The 17,332-nt window shown below is 47.7% G+C and overlaps 1 protein-coding gene across 1 annotated transcript in view; it reads right to left on the bottom strand.

Annotated features, from left to right (window-relative positions):
• The window catches only part of DIS3 (DIS3 homolog, exosome endoribonuclease and 3'-5' exoribonuclease), a 260,018-nt gene that overhangs the window by 123,084 nt on the left and 119,602 nt on the right, over window positions 1–17,332 (bottom strand). The window contains exon 16 of the mRNA XM_069205287.1: window positions 7,591–7,677. Coding sequence (XP_069061388.1) covers window positions 7,591–7,677 — 87 coding nt within the window. The remainder of the gene's footprint in view (window positions 1–7,590; window positions 7,678–17,332) is intronic.

The following is a 17,332-nucleotide window of genomic DNA, read 5'->3' as shown; positions in this document are numbered from 1 at the left end:
GAGCTGAGGTGATCCCCCCTCCCCGTAGAATCCTCCATCTTGGTTTGGAGGACAGGGACCAATAGGGATAGAAATGTGCCTCCCTCCCCAAAGGGAGTGGTCACAAGGAGGGTGTAGCCACCCTCAGGGACAGTAGCCAGTGGCTACTCTCCTCTTACCCCTAACACACCCCTAAATCTAGGATTTAGGGGCCTGCCTGAACTCAGGTCACCAGATTCCTGGCGACCTACATGAAGGAGGACTGCTAAGCTGAAACCCCCAGCAGAGATGAAGGAAGACGATAACTGCTTTGGCCCCAGCCCTACCAGCCTGTCTCATGCTTCAAAGAAACTGCAAAAAGACTAGCGACCCATCCAGCGGGCCGAGTGACCTCTGCCAACCCCAGAGGACAGTGTCTCTGTTTGGGGAAACTTACAACCAAGGACTCCCACCTCACTCCGGATGCGTGAGTCTTGACCCCTGTGCACCCGACGCCCATGGCCCGTGTCCAGGTGGTCCAAGAGAGGGTCCCCAAGCGACTGCGAGCAAGTGCCCACCCTGGATCTCGCCACCCCTCCACGACGATGCCTGCAGAGGGAATCCCAAGGATCCCCGGACTGCGAGCTCCAGGCGAAGATAACCGATGCCTGAAGATCCACTGCACCCGCAGCCCCTCAGGCCTTGGAGAATCTGACCCATGGTGCAGCATCGTCCAGCAGGCGGCCCTCCTCTCTGTCCAGCCGGTCGTTTGCCCGAGAAGCCCCTCTGGACCTCGTCTGCGTCCTCAGAGTGACCCCCAGGGTCCCCTCATAGAGTTGCATTGATTCGACGCCCTATTTGCACCCTGCACCTGGTGGCTGAGGGTACGTGTTTGGTGCCTACTTGGGGCCCCTCCAGTGCTCTCTTAAACACCCCCGGTCTGCCCTCCGAAACCATGGGTACTTACCTGCCAGCAGACCAAGTTCAGAGTGCCCCCTGTCTCCATAGGAGCCCACGTTAATTTGGTTCCTCTTTGACCTCTGCACCCGACCGGCCCCTTGTTGCTGGGTGTGGGTGTTTGGGGTTAACTTGAACCCCGACAGACTACCTAAACCCCGGATATAAGAACTTTAAGTTGTATACTTACCTGCAAAACTGTATTATCTTTTCTTCCCCAAGGAACTGTTGAAAAATACAGTGTCCACTTTTAAATAGCTTTTTGCCATTTTAAGAAAAATTGTATACACTGTCGATTCTATTCAAAGTCCTGATCATATATACACAAAGTACCTTTTATCTTATGTAATTACCTGCAAACTGAATCTTGTGGTTCTAGAAATAAATTAACAACAAATATTTTTCTATATAAAATCATATTGGCCTGTGGTAAAGTCCTTAAGTGTGTGCTTCTTCTATTATCTGTGTGTATACTACAAATGCTTTGCACTACCCTCTGATAAGCCTAACAGCTCGACCACACTACCACAAATAGAGCAACAGTATTATAAATTTTTGCCTCTGTCGAGCCTCTGGGGGAACCCCTGGACTCTGTGCACACTATATCTCACTTTAATATAATATGTACAGAGCCAGTTTCCTACAGAATACCACTGATTTTCTGGAACAGGTAGTCACACAAACTTCGGCAATGAATCTCACAGCTCAAGTGAATGGGAAACCAACAGTGGAACCGTTCGATTAGGCTTGTGCTGGGGTGTATAAATTCCTTGGATGTACAGGAGTTAATAGTGTGGCCTGTGACTTGTAGAGTCAATGGGCCAGGAAGTGGCTACCTCGGACCTCTTTAGGACCCACATCCAGAGGGGTCTGGAGAAACAGAGTACGAGAAAGTCTGAACGTGTAACGAGGGAAGTGAGTGAGACAACAGACGCTGGGGGGAGACACAGGACTCCGCACAGAGTGAAAGGTGTGTGTGGTGTAAAACTGGGTGTGGCTAGAACACAGTGTTATGAGCCAATGGTTTGTGGCTTAAGTCCTCACCTGGGGGTAGGAGGGGAATAGGTGGGGCTCTGGTGGAAAGAGTGTAAGAAGAAAGAGGTTTAACAGAGGGAAGATGTCAGAATGCTTCAAGCCAAAGGGTAAAAGACTGCAAATTGAAGAATTCTCTCTATGTGGAGAGATGGTTTTGGTATTGCAAAATAGAAGGCATGTGTTTATTATAGGGCATGCCTTACGCTACATGGATTTACAGTTTGTTACACAGTCGCAAGTGCTTAATTTTACAGAAGGACGGGTGGGAGTAGAGGCAGTTCCAAACCCTAGGCTACCTAAAATGTATATTCAATAGGCATATCTTTTTTTATTTTTTTTATTTTGCAGGTTTATATAGGGCAAACTCAACCCGAAGGTATTAGAGACCTTTACATGAACACCAGTGTGGGTTTATTGTGCTGAGAAGTTTGGTACCAAACTTCCCAGTCTTCAGTAAACCCATCATGGAGCTGTGGAGTTCATAATAAAACTCCCAGCCCACGTACTCAATATGGTTACAGTGGACTTACAATATCTAAGAATGGTCTTTGACAATGTAGGGGCATATTTCTCATGTAGCTATGGTGGAATGCCCGCAACAACGCTTGTGTGAACAACAATTCCCTTTTTCTCTGCCTTAACCACGCATGTGCTGAACAACGCATATACATGGTTAAGACAGAGAAAACGAGAGTGCATTGGGAGAGGACGTGGCCAGACAGGTGTGGCTGTGGCACAGTTGGAGGGTAGTTTTTAGAGGTGGGGGAGGATGGGATATTTATTTTTTATGGGTTGGTATGTGGGGGGGGGGGGTTGGGGTAATTTAGTTTTTAGGGGTGGGGGCAGGGGGGTTGGGTTAGTTTTGTTTTTGTGGGGGTAGAGTGTCAGGGTAGTTTAGTTTTTAGGGGCGGGGTCGAGGTAGTTTTGTTTTTAAGGACGAGGTGGGGTGGTCGGGGTAGTTTTGTTTTTAGGTGTGGGGGTCGAGGTAGTTTGGTTTTTAGGGGTGGGGGTCTGGGTAATTTTGTTTTTAGGGGCAGGGTAGTTTTATTTTTGGGGATAGGTGTTCAGGGAAGGTTTTAGGGCTCAAGGTGAGGGGGGTATCGGGGTAGCTGTTTTCAGGGTTGGGGTGGGGGCAGGATATTTTGATTTTTAGGGGTTGGTGTCGGGGTAATTTTGTTTTTAGGTTGGGTGGGGGGTTCAAGGTAGTTTTGTTTTTAGGGGTGGGGGGTCGGTAGTTTTGTTTTTAGGGATGGGTTGGATTAATTTTGTTTGTAGGGGCGGGGTAGTTTTGTGTTTAGGGGTGGGGATTGGTCAGGAAGCTTTTAGGGCTCAGGGTGGGTGGGGGTAGTTTTCTTTTTAGGATTGGGGTAGTTTTGATTTTATGGTGGGTGGGGCAGTTATTTTTAGGGCAGGTGGGGCGGTAAGGGATGGTTTTAGGGCTCAGGGTGGGGGGTGTTGGGGTACTTCAGTTTAGGGGTGGGGGTTGGGGTCAGGGTAGTACTGTTTTTAGGGCGGGTGGGGGGTGGCATGCTAGAACCACACATGCAGTTCCTACACATGCCTTTACTAGGCATGCTTTTACAATGAAAAATCGTTGTAAAGGCATGTATGGTGGTAACGCGGTGGTTGTTCCAACAACGTTGTTCAGGCATGCATAGTTTGCGCATTAGTTGTTCCATCATACAATCGTAGGTATGCCCTCACCTGTGGTATAGTGCACCCTACCTTGGGGCTGTAAGGCCTGCTAGAGGCGTGACTTACATATGCCACAGACAGTGGGTTCTGGGCATGGTACCCTGTGAGGGATGCCATGTCGACTTTACCTTTTTCTCCCCACCAACACACAAGCTGCAATGGCAGTGTACATGTGTTTGGTGAGGGGACTCTTAGGTGGCACAATACATGCTGCAGTCCTTAGGGACCCTCCCTGGTCACAGAACCCTTGGTACCACTGGTACCTTTTACAAGGGACTTAGCCATGTGCCAGTGGTGCGCCAATTGTGGAAACAATGGTACAGTTTAGGGAAAGAACATTGATGCTGGAACCTGGTTAGCAGGATCCCAGCACACACTCAGTCAAGTTAGCATCAGATATCAGGCAAAAAGTGAGGGGGACTGCAAGCAAGGGGCCAGTTTCCTACAAGGGTGACCACGACAGAGAGAACATTGGCAGACCTTCACCTTGAGATATTGGTTATGCAGGACAGACTCAAAATTCTGGAAGCCAAAGTGTGCACCTTTAAGATTAGAGTGGAGGACAGCGAAAACTGTTTAAGAAGGAATAACATTTGGATTATTGGCCTCCCAGAGAGTGCTGAGAGGAATAGCATGTTATCTTTTTTGGAATGCTGGCTGCGGGAGGAGGTAGCACCAGAGCGCCTCTCCTCCTTCTATGTGTTGGAGCAAGCATGCGCATAGAGTCCAAGCTTTCATGCCTCCCCTGGGGGCAACAACTCACCCAGTGGTAGCTAGACTCCTTCACTACAGGGACAGAGATCATCACTTGGCCCAGGGTCGCACCAAAGGGTCATGCAAGTGGACAACCACAAAGTCATGCTTTTACCTGATTTCACAAGAGAAGTCCAAAAACAGAGATCAATGGTCAACAAGATTAAACAACAACTCTGCCACCTGGGCTTACAGTAAGCCATGATGTTCCCAGCTCGACTGCGAATGGCAACCTCAGATGGGGCACAGTTCTTCCGGACCCCTCTGGAGGCCTGGGATCGGCTGGAGACGAGACCCCAGGTTAGCCCAGCAACTAGTCACCAAGTGGAACACAAAACCTAAAAGGAAACTGAGCTGCAGAGGTGAAACCCTTGAAAAAGCCAAGCCGGTGCGGAGGTGCAGAGGGACCAGAGTAGGGGGGTAGAAATGGTAGCGGCCATGAGCAGGAGAGGTTCTGACTCTCCATCCTCGAGGGGGTGGGGCTCAGTTCTCTGACTGGCCCAGTAGCCTAGTCTCCACAGTGCCCTCAGATGGCAAACTGCCAGCAGTCACCCCTCGTACAGCTGATTACCTTTTTTGAGACCGAAACTTCAAGATTATTACTGACTGCCAAAGAGCATTGTGAGTCCCCCTGGCCATTTCCTTGAGTGCTCGAGGGTAAACTCCTCTAGGTGTAATGCAATGGCGACCCCAGAGTCCTATAAAATTCTAAAGTGGAACATTAAGAGGAAGCATACGATGGCCAAGAGGCACAAGGTTTTTTAATTTCTTAACAGGCGGTGGGTGCAAACTGTGCTTCTACAGGAGACGCACCTGGTGACCAAGCAGGGGGCTGCTCTGCAGCGCCGCTGGAGAGGTCAAGCCTTTTACACTACCTTCTCAGCCTACAATAGAGAGGTGCTGGTATGGATTCACCCTGCAGTCCCCTTCCAAGATACTGGGCAGTTCATAGACCCGGAGGGCCGTTTGTGGTGGTCACGAGGCATTTGGATGGTAGAAATGTTACCATCAGTGGCATAAACAGACTAAATGCAAACCACATAGCATTCTTTGCAGATCTCTCCCAGACACTGGCCCCCTATATGGTGGGCTCTATTATAATAGGAAGGAACTACAATTGTGTAGCTGACCCAGGCCCTGATCACTTATATCCTCTGCTTCCAGACTCCCCACTGTTAGGTTGACCTGAGCCTTCTCTGTGTGGTAGAGGGAGTGGGGAATCCTGGACTCCTGTCATTTTCACCACCCGGGGAGCGGGGGATTACTCGTTTTTTTCTGCTCTGCGCAAAGTTCATGTCCGCTTGGACGGAGTGCTCTGCCCACTAGATTTTCAAGAGCGAATCCGCACCACAGACTATTTATCACGTACAATATTCTGACCACAATCCCCTCTTGCTGGGCCTTTAGTGGGGTAGGGGGGACACTTAGTGTACGTCTTTCTAGTGCACCATATAGAGAGCCAGCTTCCTAGAGCGATCGAGAAAACAATACTGTTGATGAAAGGAAAAACAGAAGGGAAGTTTCAACCCGGAGAGAGTCGGAAGACAGAGCAAAGGCAAACACGACCGAGAAAGAGTCACTCGATCCAATGGCTCTGGAAAATGCTTCTTAGAAGAAAAAGAACTTGAAACACTTCGAACCCAACGCTATGCTGAGCATGTATATTTACAGCCAAACATGCCATAAAACATATATATTTTTTAAAGAAAATAGTGTAAACAGATTTCAAATGTAGAAGCGGTGGCCAAGGACTTCCTCAATACCAGGCTGAGATGGTGAGGCATTCCTCTGTTTTAGCACAGATGAGATGTTCACAGGAGAAAATGGCACAGAGACCTGGAAGTGAGGAAGGGGGCTAGCGATAGGTTCACAATCTTTCAGACAGATTAGATGAGCTTAAAGAAAAAGTTATAAAATCTATTTAAAATCCCAAAGATTTCCAGTAAGAAGCAGAGAATTATTCTCAACAACTGACATTGTGAAAAACTGAAATGCAGAAGAAATACATAAAATGTATAAACTTTGAAAGATAGCTGTATGAGGCATATCAGGGAGAGGCAAAATTATTAGTAAATAAATAACATATTTAATTTGATAGAATTTTGAAACTAAAGTATCAACATTGAGCAAACATGTTCTTTAAGCTGAGAAGTGCCACTGTTAAAACCATTGATTCCAAGGGCCAGAAGTATGTCCTTTTGTTTTGCGACTCGTAATTTGCGATCTGTTTGGGAATCGCAGATTGCAAGTCGCAAAACAAAATGTACAACAGTGTTAAGTACACTGCTTGCGTTTCCCAATGGGTTTGCAAATGACCTACCCCATCAATATTCATGAGGTAGGTCGCAATTTGAGACCCCATTAGGAATGGCCGCACTCAGATGGATGGTGGTCTACTGGAGACAGCAGACCACTGAGTACATGACTACTTTTTGAACAAAGCATTTAAAAAAAAGGTTTTTTTTTTTTTTTGATGCAGCCTGCTTCTGCTTAAAAGAAAACAGGATGGCATTGCAAACAAAAAAAATAAAAGTTTTCTTTTAACTTTTTCAGAGTAGGCAGTGGTCTGTGGGACCACTACCTGCTCTGAAAAAATATTTACGCTTCCATTCACTAGGGGGAAGGAGTCCCCTGGTGGTCCCTTCCCTTTTGCTATGTTTGAGATTGGGATAACACCAATTTGAAATTGCTGTTAACTACAATTGTTTTGCAATCGCAATTGCGGTCACAAAACAATCATACATGCCACTGCGACTGGCAATTAGGAAGGGACAACCCTTGGAATGCCCCTTCCTAATTGTGAGTCGCAATCCCTATTGTGCAAGTCGGTATTGTAGTACATTAGGAAAGGCCATTTTGCGGTCGCAAAAGGCAAAAATCGCCTTTTGCAGGGGCACAAAACTTTATCGTACATGGGGCTCCAGATGATGAAAAATTGAGAAATATTTGCTTTGGGTGAATATTTTTGCTAGAAGAGGGGAGCTACATGAAGAATGTAACTTACCTGGTTCATCTTTAATGCACCCTAGATAGTCTAGCAACTAGCACATAAACCTTCAGGTGTCACTGTTTATGATGTTCAAAGGCTTTTCAGTGATAAGGCAACCTGATTTATTACATATCTTTCATAACCGTTTCAAATACTTTTAGCTCCATTAAGACAACAAAAGACTAATGCACAATTAAACTTACTTCAGTTCCTTTGTTTGAAGATCTATGGGATCATGGGTCTCACTGTCGATGTGGAAGCGCACTTCAGGAGAAGAGAGTGTCAATGCTCTGAAAAAAGAGGAATCATGAGATTTAATTGCAGTCCATCAACATGATAAAGAAATGGTACAGCAAATGTTTTTTTGTTTTTTTTTAAAACTTCTTTTTATTGACGTTTCTGCACAAATATATATCATGGACTCAACAACGATCACGTAGTCACTGTGATCAATAGTACTAGTCAATAATTCACAATGATAATCACATTTCGACATTTTTTAAAGGAAAAAATTAACATATAGGAAATTCAACCCCAACGTCCCATACTATTCCCGCTACCCCACTCTAATATCCATCCCTACCATGCCAGAACCTTTATTAATAAATATATTATGCTACCCATTACATTTCTGTTAGGATTTTTTTGCTCTTTCCCTCTTAAGTGGGTTATCAATCTGGATCACAGGTTAGTCTATGGGTTTATATTCGAATGCAAATTTCTCATTTGTTTCTGCTGGGATGCTGAGCCTGTCTGTCGCTCATGCATCTCCTCTGATATTTCCTGTATCATATGTCTCCATGCTAACAGCAATTCCTGCCGTTTTGCATCCCTACTCGTTTGCCTCATATGTACCTCTTCCACCCCGCCCATTCACTCAAGTCCCCCAGCCAACTCTTCTTAGTTGGGGTCTTCTTGCTCATCCAGTGTATTGCAATTCGTCTTTTAGCTACCATAAGGCCCAGGACTGCAAATCTTCTGCTAAGCCTTCACTTTTGGTCTTGAGGCAATAATCCCAGGATACAGCTTTTGATAGTTGGAGGGATGTCCCACCCGGCAGTGTCTCTAATCTGATCTATCACAGCCCTCCAATATGTACATAACTTTTGGCACAGCCAGATCATGTGTAGAAAGTTGGCTTCTAGGTCAAGGCACTTCAGGCATTTGAAGTCCTGTATCGGGTAGATTACATGGAGCCTTCTCGGCGAGAGGTAGGTCATATGTTTTACCTTGTATTGTATTTGTTTGAATCTGGCACAAACTGATACCTTCTGGACTTCCTCATGTATATGGGACCAATTCTCGGAGGAGAGCAGTTCTTCACTTATCACCCATTTCTCCTCCATTTTTCTAGCTTTTAACCAGTCTATCCGATCTTAATGCCAGATATAAGTGTGTCACTAATTTATGCCCTCTTGCCATGGACAACAACAATGTAACGTCTGCGTGGGGTCTGGAGCCTCTGGATATATTCGCCGCAGCCGTCGCGTAGTGGCTGCTAGTTTTGCATATTGAAGGAACTGTCCCCTACCCAGCGCAAAAGTTTCCAAAGTGTCTTGAAGGGATATCAACCGCCCATACGGGTATAAATCAGCTTGTGTCAAACACCCACCCTGTTGCTCGCGCTCTAATGACATTGAGTTCTGGATCTGTTTAAAAGGGGGTAGGATCCCTATATTGAGATCAGGGGTGTAAGGTTTCTTCTGTATTACAGTTTGCACTGCCCTCATCCATAGCTTTGCATGTTATAGCAAATTAATAGCATTCCATTTTTTTTTTTTTTTTTAACACTGCGTGTACATTTTCACAATGCTGTCGAACAGAAACAGAATTCACCTTTCTGCAATTATTTCAATAGCACTTAAAGGATTTAAGTTTATGGACTGAATTGGGTAAACACACTGCAGAATGAACAAGTTAATTACCTTTGTTAACTTTTCTGGTAAAGAAATATTCTAGTTGCAGATTCCCTACCTTTGAATTTCCCCAAGGTGTCAGACTGGATCCGGAGAATTTTCATGAGCAGTACGCCTGCACGCTTTTAGGTAGTATCCATCAGCTCCGTGTCCGTTGTCAGCCACGCCGGATATGACGTGGCCACCCCAGAGGAGCCACCATGGAGTACTGACATCAGTTTCTTTTCACGACTTTCCACACCAGAAGCGCACAGCCATGAAGAACACTGATAACTTGTGCATCAAAACTAAGTGGGGGAGTACTTGCCCATAGAAATCAGTTTGCAGAGAGGTGGGGAAGGGTGGGTCAGTAAGGAATCTGCAACTGGAATATGTCTCCACCAGAGAAGGAATTACTGAAGTTTAAGTAACTTGTTCATCTGATCAAGACTTCCAGTAGCAGATTACTTATCTCTGAAGAGATACCCAAGCAATACCATTTCCTCAGGTGGGTCTGTAAAACCCAGATCATACTAAAGGGTCCTACAGGACTGAATGGGCAAAGTACCCGTCTCTACGGACCGGATTGTCCAGGTAGTAGTGTTTGGTAAACATGTACAGAGAAGCCCACACTGCCATCTGACAGATGTTAAGGATTGGAACTCCACATGCTAACACAGTGGTCACGGCTGTAGCTAGTGCAGAATGAGCACACAAAGCTTCAGGTGGCTGCTTTTTGACCAGTGACAAGCAGATCTTGATGCAGAGTACAATCCAGCTGGAGATGGTCTGCTTCTGCACTGTTCGACGTTTCTTTGCACCCACATAACCGCACCCACATAACTGACAAAGAGTTGATCATCCACAAGGAACTCTTTTGTACTCTCAAGGTAGAACACCAGCATTCTTTTTGGGTCCAAGTGGTGGAGTCTCTGCTCTTCCTGATGTGGGGGTGCGTAAAAAGTAGGCAAGGTGATGGATTGGCCTACTTTTGGTAGAAAATAACCCTAGTGCGAAGCACCACTATGTCAGGATAAATGGAAAGATAAGACGGCTTAGATGACAACGGCTGTAGCTCACTCATCCTGCGGGCAGATGTAATGGCCACAAAGGAGGCTGTTTTCTAAGCGATAAGCCTGAGAGGACAGTTGTGTATAGGCTTGCAAGGAGCACACATCAGAAAAGTCAAACCCAAATTCAGATCCTATTGGGGCATAATGAATGAGTATGGAGAAAACATGTGTAAGACCTTTAAGGTGCTTATGTACAATAGCGGACTTAAACAAGGAAGGTTTATCAGGCAACCTCAAAAAAGCAGAAATTGCAGACTAATAACCTTTGAGAGTGCCTATTTCAGAGCCCTGCTGGGTCACAGAAAGGATAAACAACAGGATCTCAGTGAGAGAGGCAGAAAGGGGGTCAACAACCTTGTCTGTGCACCATGCCACAAATTTCGTACACCGTTTTAGTGGCAGGACGCCTGGCTGCTAAGATTACATTACAGACTTTCGGCGGAAGGTCAAAAGCTGTCAAATGTTGCCGTTCAATCTCCATACAAGAAGACTGACTGAAGAGTGGACAGGTTTGGGTGCAAAACCCTTTCCTGCTGCTGCAACAGAATATCCTCCGAAAGGGCAGTCTGGTCGGAGGATCGATGGACATGCTCAACAGCTTGGAGTACCTGACTATCCGTGCCCAGTTGGGAGCCACAAAGAGTACTGAAGCCCGGTCATTCTTGAGAACTCTGAGCAGAAGTGGTATAGGCAGAAAGGTGTCCAGGAGGCCTGAGTTCCACTCGAGATGAAAACTGTCTCCGAGAGATTGTTGCCTTGGAAACTCCAATGCGCCAACTGCTAACATTGGACATTCTCTGCAGAGGCAAACAGATCTAAGCAAGGCTCTCCTCACTGCCGATAGGACCTTGTACCACCTACGGATAGAGAGACTCCATTTGTGATCGGTTAGACATTTTTGACTGAGTTTGTCTGCTCTGGCATTCAGAAAACCTGCCAGATGTTAAACCACCAGGGATATGCCCTGCTGTTCCAGTCATGTCGAGAGTCGCAGAGCCTCCTGACAAAGGGTAGACAACACCACCCTGCTATGCTTGTTGCAGTACCACATGGCAGTGGTGTTGTCCGTGAACACCTGTGCCATCTTCCCCTTGACAGAGTGAAGATAAGTCTTGAATGTTAGCCAGATCGTACAGAACTTAAACAGGTTGATGTGGAGCCAGGACTCCGCCTGAGACCAGATGCCTCTGACCTCCACCTCTCCCAGATGGCAGCCCCATCACAGGAGTGACGCCACTGTCACTACCATCAAACCTGGGTGGGGAAGGGAGAGGGATCTACCTCTGACCCAATCGCAGCTTAATAACCACCATTCCATCTCCTTGGTAAATATCCAAGGGGTGCTGATAATGCCAAAGGGGAGCACAGTGAACTGAAGGTGCTTGTGACCTACCGTGAACCACAATTAACGTTTGTGGGAACGCAGGACGGGAATATGAAAATAAGTGTCCTGCAAGTCCAACACTACCGTCCAGTCTCTTGGGTCCAGGGCATGGACATGGACATGGTGAGCACTTTGAACTTCTCCTTAAGGAAGAGATTAAAGGATCAAAGGTCTGCGATACGGTGAAGGCCCTTGTCATTTTTGGGCCCCGGAAATTAGTGGGAATAGCAATCATCACCTTCTTCTGTCACGGGAACCCATTCTATGGCTTCCTTGTCCAAGAAAGCTGTAACTTCCTCGAGGAGAAGGGACAGGTGATCCTCCGTCATCCAATCATATGATGGTGGCAAGGACACAGGGGTAGTCTTGAAGGGGAGGGAGTAGCTCCTTCAGTCTATCTGCAAACTCCACCTGTCTGACGTGGATTGCCAGCAGAGCAGGTGATGGAAAATCCTGCCTCCAACTGGCCATTGATGGGGAGTCAGACTAAGAAGACTTAGAGACTGATTTTTTTTCTGGGGGGGGGGGGGGAATGTGGGCAGGGAGGGACTAGCCAGACCGCTGGCTCCCTGATCCAGGACGTTGGTGGATCCCATGCCCTCGGCCCCACACAGGCTGGGCAGAATGCATGCATGGTGGCTGGCCGGGAATAGATGAGGACGGAGGCCCCTTCCGTAGCCAAGAAAGGGGTGAAAGTCAGACTTTGGGGGCTCTGGAAGGGGGGGGGGGGGTACGAGGAGCTACCAAGAGGCCCAAGGACCTGTCTGCATCACAAAAATCCTTGAAGCATTCGAGCGCCAAGTCTGCCTTGACTCCAAAGAGGCAGGTGTCAAAGGGCATGTCCATCAAAGTAGTCTGGACATCCCCCGAAAAGCCAGACATCCTCCACCAGGCACAGCACCTCAGGGCCACTGTCTACAAAACTGCTCTGCCCAGTGAGTCGGTCATGCCCAGTCCACAACAGATGGTGAACTTTGCTGCATTTCTCTCATCTGCAACTGTCAGACAGAGTACAAATCGGGCCTCCTCCGGGACCTGTGGCAGCACTTGTGTAACCGTATCTCACAGCATGTGGGAATAACAACCTTAAAGGCATGTGGTGTTCAAGGACTGCAATGCTATCAGGGAAGAAGAAACAATCTTTTTAGAAATGTAGCCAATCTTCTGGATTCCCCATCTGGGGGTTTCCGGAAGGGAACGCTCCCTGGGAAGTGGAGGCTTGGATGACCAAGCTCTCAGGGTAGGGGTGTTGCGCCAGAAAGCTTGGGTGCCCCGGGGTGATGGGGGCGGGCAATTGTTCTGTTCACAGGAGCCCATGCTGGGTTTGGACCTGGTGCCCAGTAGGAAATCCACAAGCGGTTTATTAAAGAGGAGCATGGGTTCTGAGGTTAGACTTGATTGCCACCAAACGCAACTCGAGGTCCAAGACATCAGATGCTCTTCTCACCACCATGAAATAGGAAGCTCCCTCCTCCATAGCTATGGTTGAGGGAGAAAGCATGCCTGTAGCTGGAGACATATCCAGTCCCCCTGGCTTCACTAAAGTGTGTACTCAAGTTCATAGGGTCCTGGAGCTGGTATTCTAAAAGGTACAGCGATCCCTCCTATTCTTCACCGTAACCTAGCCCATAAGAAAGGGGCACAGAATCGGATACAGGAGGCAAGGCTCCTGGTGGCATTGTATGACACCCATTTGGCTCCGTATTGGAGTTGGCAATGAGAATGGGGATGGCACCACCAGTGGGCGCAGGTCCCTGGGGCATCAGTGTTAGGGCCAGCGCTGGGGATGGTTAGGGTGATATGACCAAAGCAGTCCGGATCAAGGAATTAATCCATGTGTCCCTCAGCGCCAAGGCAGAAGCGGAACCTGAAGGGACCCCTTCAACCCTGTGGGGCCTGAAGGTGCTCCAACATTGTTGGAGCTGCCCAAAAACACAGCGCATGGCTTCATAAAACTCTCCAAGTTTGGCAGGGGTCGGTCCAGTTCCCGGAAACTAAGGTAGGCGCGGAGCCAGACCAGGTGCAAGTTCCACTGAACAAGGCCTAGAGTGCCGACGCTCCCTTGTCTCCGCAGCTGACGGATGAGGAGAAGTTGAAGAAAGCTTGTACTTCTTGCTCTGACTCAGACCGCTCCATGCACCTTCCTCTTGATCGGCTACTCGACTTGCACGGAGTCGAGCTTCGGGCCGCCAACAGTTTCAGGGACCACTCCCTCGAAGCCTTTGGATGCATGGCCCAACATTCAGAGCATAACTTCGAGTTGTGGTCGCGCTCCTGTACCAAAGACACACAAAGTTGTGGATCCGTCACGGACATTGCCCAATGACAGAAACCACTGGGCTTGAACCTAGTCTTCTTTAATGACATCCTCAACGCACCACGAGTTGAAAACTCAAAAAAAATATTTTCCAAAAGTCAAAAAAAGGCCAGTTAAAAAGTTACTGAGGGGTAGCTCTCGCCGGATCGGCGCTAGCTGGCGTGGAAAGAAAAGAACTGACGTCAGCCCGCCGGGGTGGCGCCCATATAGGATCTGCAATGTCATATGCAGCACGGATGATGCTGACGACTGATGCCGATCTACACCTCCTAACCGCAAGCAGGGGTACTGCTCAGAAAATCTGCCAGATCCAGTCCAACGCTGGGGGAAATTCAAAGGTAAGGAATTTGCAACTAGAAGTCTTCATCAGATTAAATATTTACATATAACAATGGTTTCACAACCAGGCAGCCTACAAGGTCAGTGAAAATCCAGGCAGCCTAAATAGTGAATGAATAAATAAATAAATAAATAAATAAGACACAGGACCACCCTGAGGCATCTTATAACAGGAGATGGTTAGGCTACAGGAAGCAAAACTGGCCCTCAAGGCAACCAAGTGTCAGATGGGGCAGTCCTCTGTAGTTTACTTTGGGCATGAGGTGGGGAATGGGAACATTTGCCAGTTGCTTGCCAAGATTCACTCTGTGATGGTGTGGGAAGTGCTACTACGCACACTGAGGTGAGGGCGTTCTTAGGACTTACAGGAACTTTGTGGTGAACTATGGAAGCATAGTTGGCCCACTAACAAGCTTTGACCTTCAAGGAGCATCAGAAGAAAGTGATGGGGTGACTGATTGAAGTGACTGTGGAGTGTCCAGTATGCACTGCACCGCCACTGAAAGTACCCGACTACAGTCAACCTTTCATTGTACAGACGAGTGCCTCTGACAAGGGAGTTGGCGCGGTGTTAGCTCAAATTGATGACCAAGACAGAGAACGTCTGATAGCCTATTTGTGGGAGGTTACTACCTAGAGAACAAAACTGGATGGTTATTGAGAAAGTGTGCTTTGCCATAGTGTGGGCTTTGCGTAAGATCTGCCCTTACTTGTTTGGCACTAAGTCTGAGGTGCAAACGGATTGTAAGCCATTTAAACTACTGGTGGCTATGCAGGGATAGAATCCCAAGTTGTTTGAATGGCCTAGTTTTTTGCAAGGGTTACGCGTTGTAGTAAAGCACAGACCCATATTGAGCCACTCTTCAGCTGATGGGCGTTCGCACCAATTTGACCAATCTGATCACTCAACCTCTCCAGGTTTGGGACTGGTTCATGGTGTCTGACCAGGGAGGGGTGTCTGTTGGGATGGAAAAGACCCTTGCATGGTGACAGACGTATACCCTTGCCCTGAGTGCTCCAGCTGCAATTATGTCTGGATCTGTGGTGCTGATTTCAGATGTTATGGATGAACAAGAATTATGCATGTGTCATGACATAGGCCTGTCTCACAGATTGCGGTCTTGTTGGACCAGGAGGTGTGCCCAAAGAGCTACCCTTATAAAGGTGAAAGGCTACTGCCTTTGCAGGAGTAAAGTAAAACATGTACAGTGGTGGTAGCATCATGTGTAGTCATAAGTAGAAAAGAACAGGCCTTTTTCCCTGTTTCACTGGAGAAAGACCTATACGCTCACTCATGTAAAACTCTAATGATGTGTGCTTAACTCACCCGTGGCCTAGATCAAAAGTTAGTGTGTAGTGTTGTGCAGTGCGTGTCTGCTGCATATGCTGGGTGTATATGTGCCTATGAATGGTACAATACATAGAAGATTTTGTGTTCCATTTTGGGAGACCCAGGCTGACTAGAGGAGCATGATGAGGTAGAAGAATCCTCTAAGACAGATTTGTGGATTGCTGCATTCATGTGAGCTGAGTGGGATACACACTGGAAGAAGACAAGCCAGGCTCTTCAATACACTTCAAAGCGTGCTCTATGATTCAAAGAGAGGTCACTAGAAAGGAGCCTTGGCACATCTCAGGTAAGGGATAGGGTTGATATGAGAATCATTAAGAGTCGTGCTGGGGGGCCTACAGTAAACTATTGATACACATTTCACTGTGGCTAACATCCAGGTGTGAACCTCTAGTCACTCCCTTGGCCTGTGCTGGGGGCTTTCAGATTTGGAGCCGCTCCTGTTGCGACATACTGCTTTCAGAAGGACGGGAAGGGCACAGGAGAAGGCATTTCAAAAGGAAGCAGCCCCCCCAATACAAACTTTAAAGACTCAGACCTTAAATCACTTTAGGTGTCTGGTGTGGACTACAATAAGAGGAGCTCGAGGCACCCAAAATAGTCAACTGTCAAGCAGCCAATAAAGCTATGCGAGGAGGAGAAGCTATATAATACTTCTGCCTGTGACCAGGATTGGGGATTGGGGATTAAAGCCTGCTGGTCTCCCAGTTGGGTGAAGGGGACATCAAAAAGGGGGAAAATCCAAGACCACCTGCCCCTAGATCATCAGTCCCTGCCTATTTACCAAGACCAGTGCACCTTGTGAGGAAGAAGAGATCGCCGGACGGAGTGAGAACTAGTGGGCAATCCTGGTGAATGCATCCCTGGAGCGAGGTGTGAGGAGAAGATTAATTCTGTGCCCAAAGAGCTGTCGACAGTGAGTGGTGTGTAATGCAGAGACCTTGTATGGCAGAGGGGGCCGTAAAGTTAACCGTGCTACTGTGAAGTGAGTTGTGGCGATCAGGCTGTTGTCCATGTGTGGCTAGAGAGTCGTGACCCCGTATGCAGGAGGGTGCCACTGTGAAGAAGATCCTGCTGCTGTGCCCATCAGGCCATTGCCCGGGTGCAGAGTAGGAGTGGTGACCATTTATGCCAGAATGGGGTCACCAGAAAGGACAAGAATTACAGCCTGGTTGATGCAGTCAGCGAGAAGAGGGACCGCCCTGGTGACCCGTGCAAGCCTGAGGATTGGAACCAGGTGCCATCAAATTCAACCCCTCACCCACCCACTCCCTCCCCATCAGTGGGAAGACTCAAAGTAAGCTTCCAGTCGCAAGGGAGGAGCGCCAAAGACAACCAGCCGCTGCCCCTGAGGAGCTGCGAGTGATACTCACCAAAGGCAGCCGCTGTAGCCCTGGAGTGAAAAACACTCAGAGACTCCGGTCATACAATCCCTGCTGGTGCAGGTAAGACTAATCAAAGGGGTGGAAGGCCCCATGGGAACTTGACTGCCAAATAGCGCTTCCACTCTGGAACACTTTAAAAACTTTTCTAAAAGATTAGAAGTGGGACTTGTGAGACTTGGACTGCTTGTGGGGCCTAACCTG

This window comes from Pleurodeles waltl, chromosome 8, assembly GCF_031143425.1.
Source record: "Pleurodeles waltl isolate 20211129_DDA chromosome 8, aPleWal1.hap1.20221129, whole genome shotgun sequence".
Classification (NCBI taxonomy): Eukaryota; Metazoa; Chordata; class Amphibia; order Caudata; family Salamandridae; genus Pleurodeles; species Pleurodeles waltl.
The sequence above is the reverse complement of the archived record's forward strand: the minus strand, read 5'-3'. Positions and strand labels throughout refer to the sequence as shown.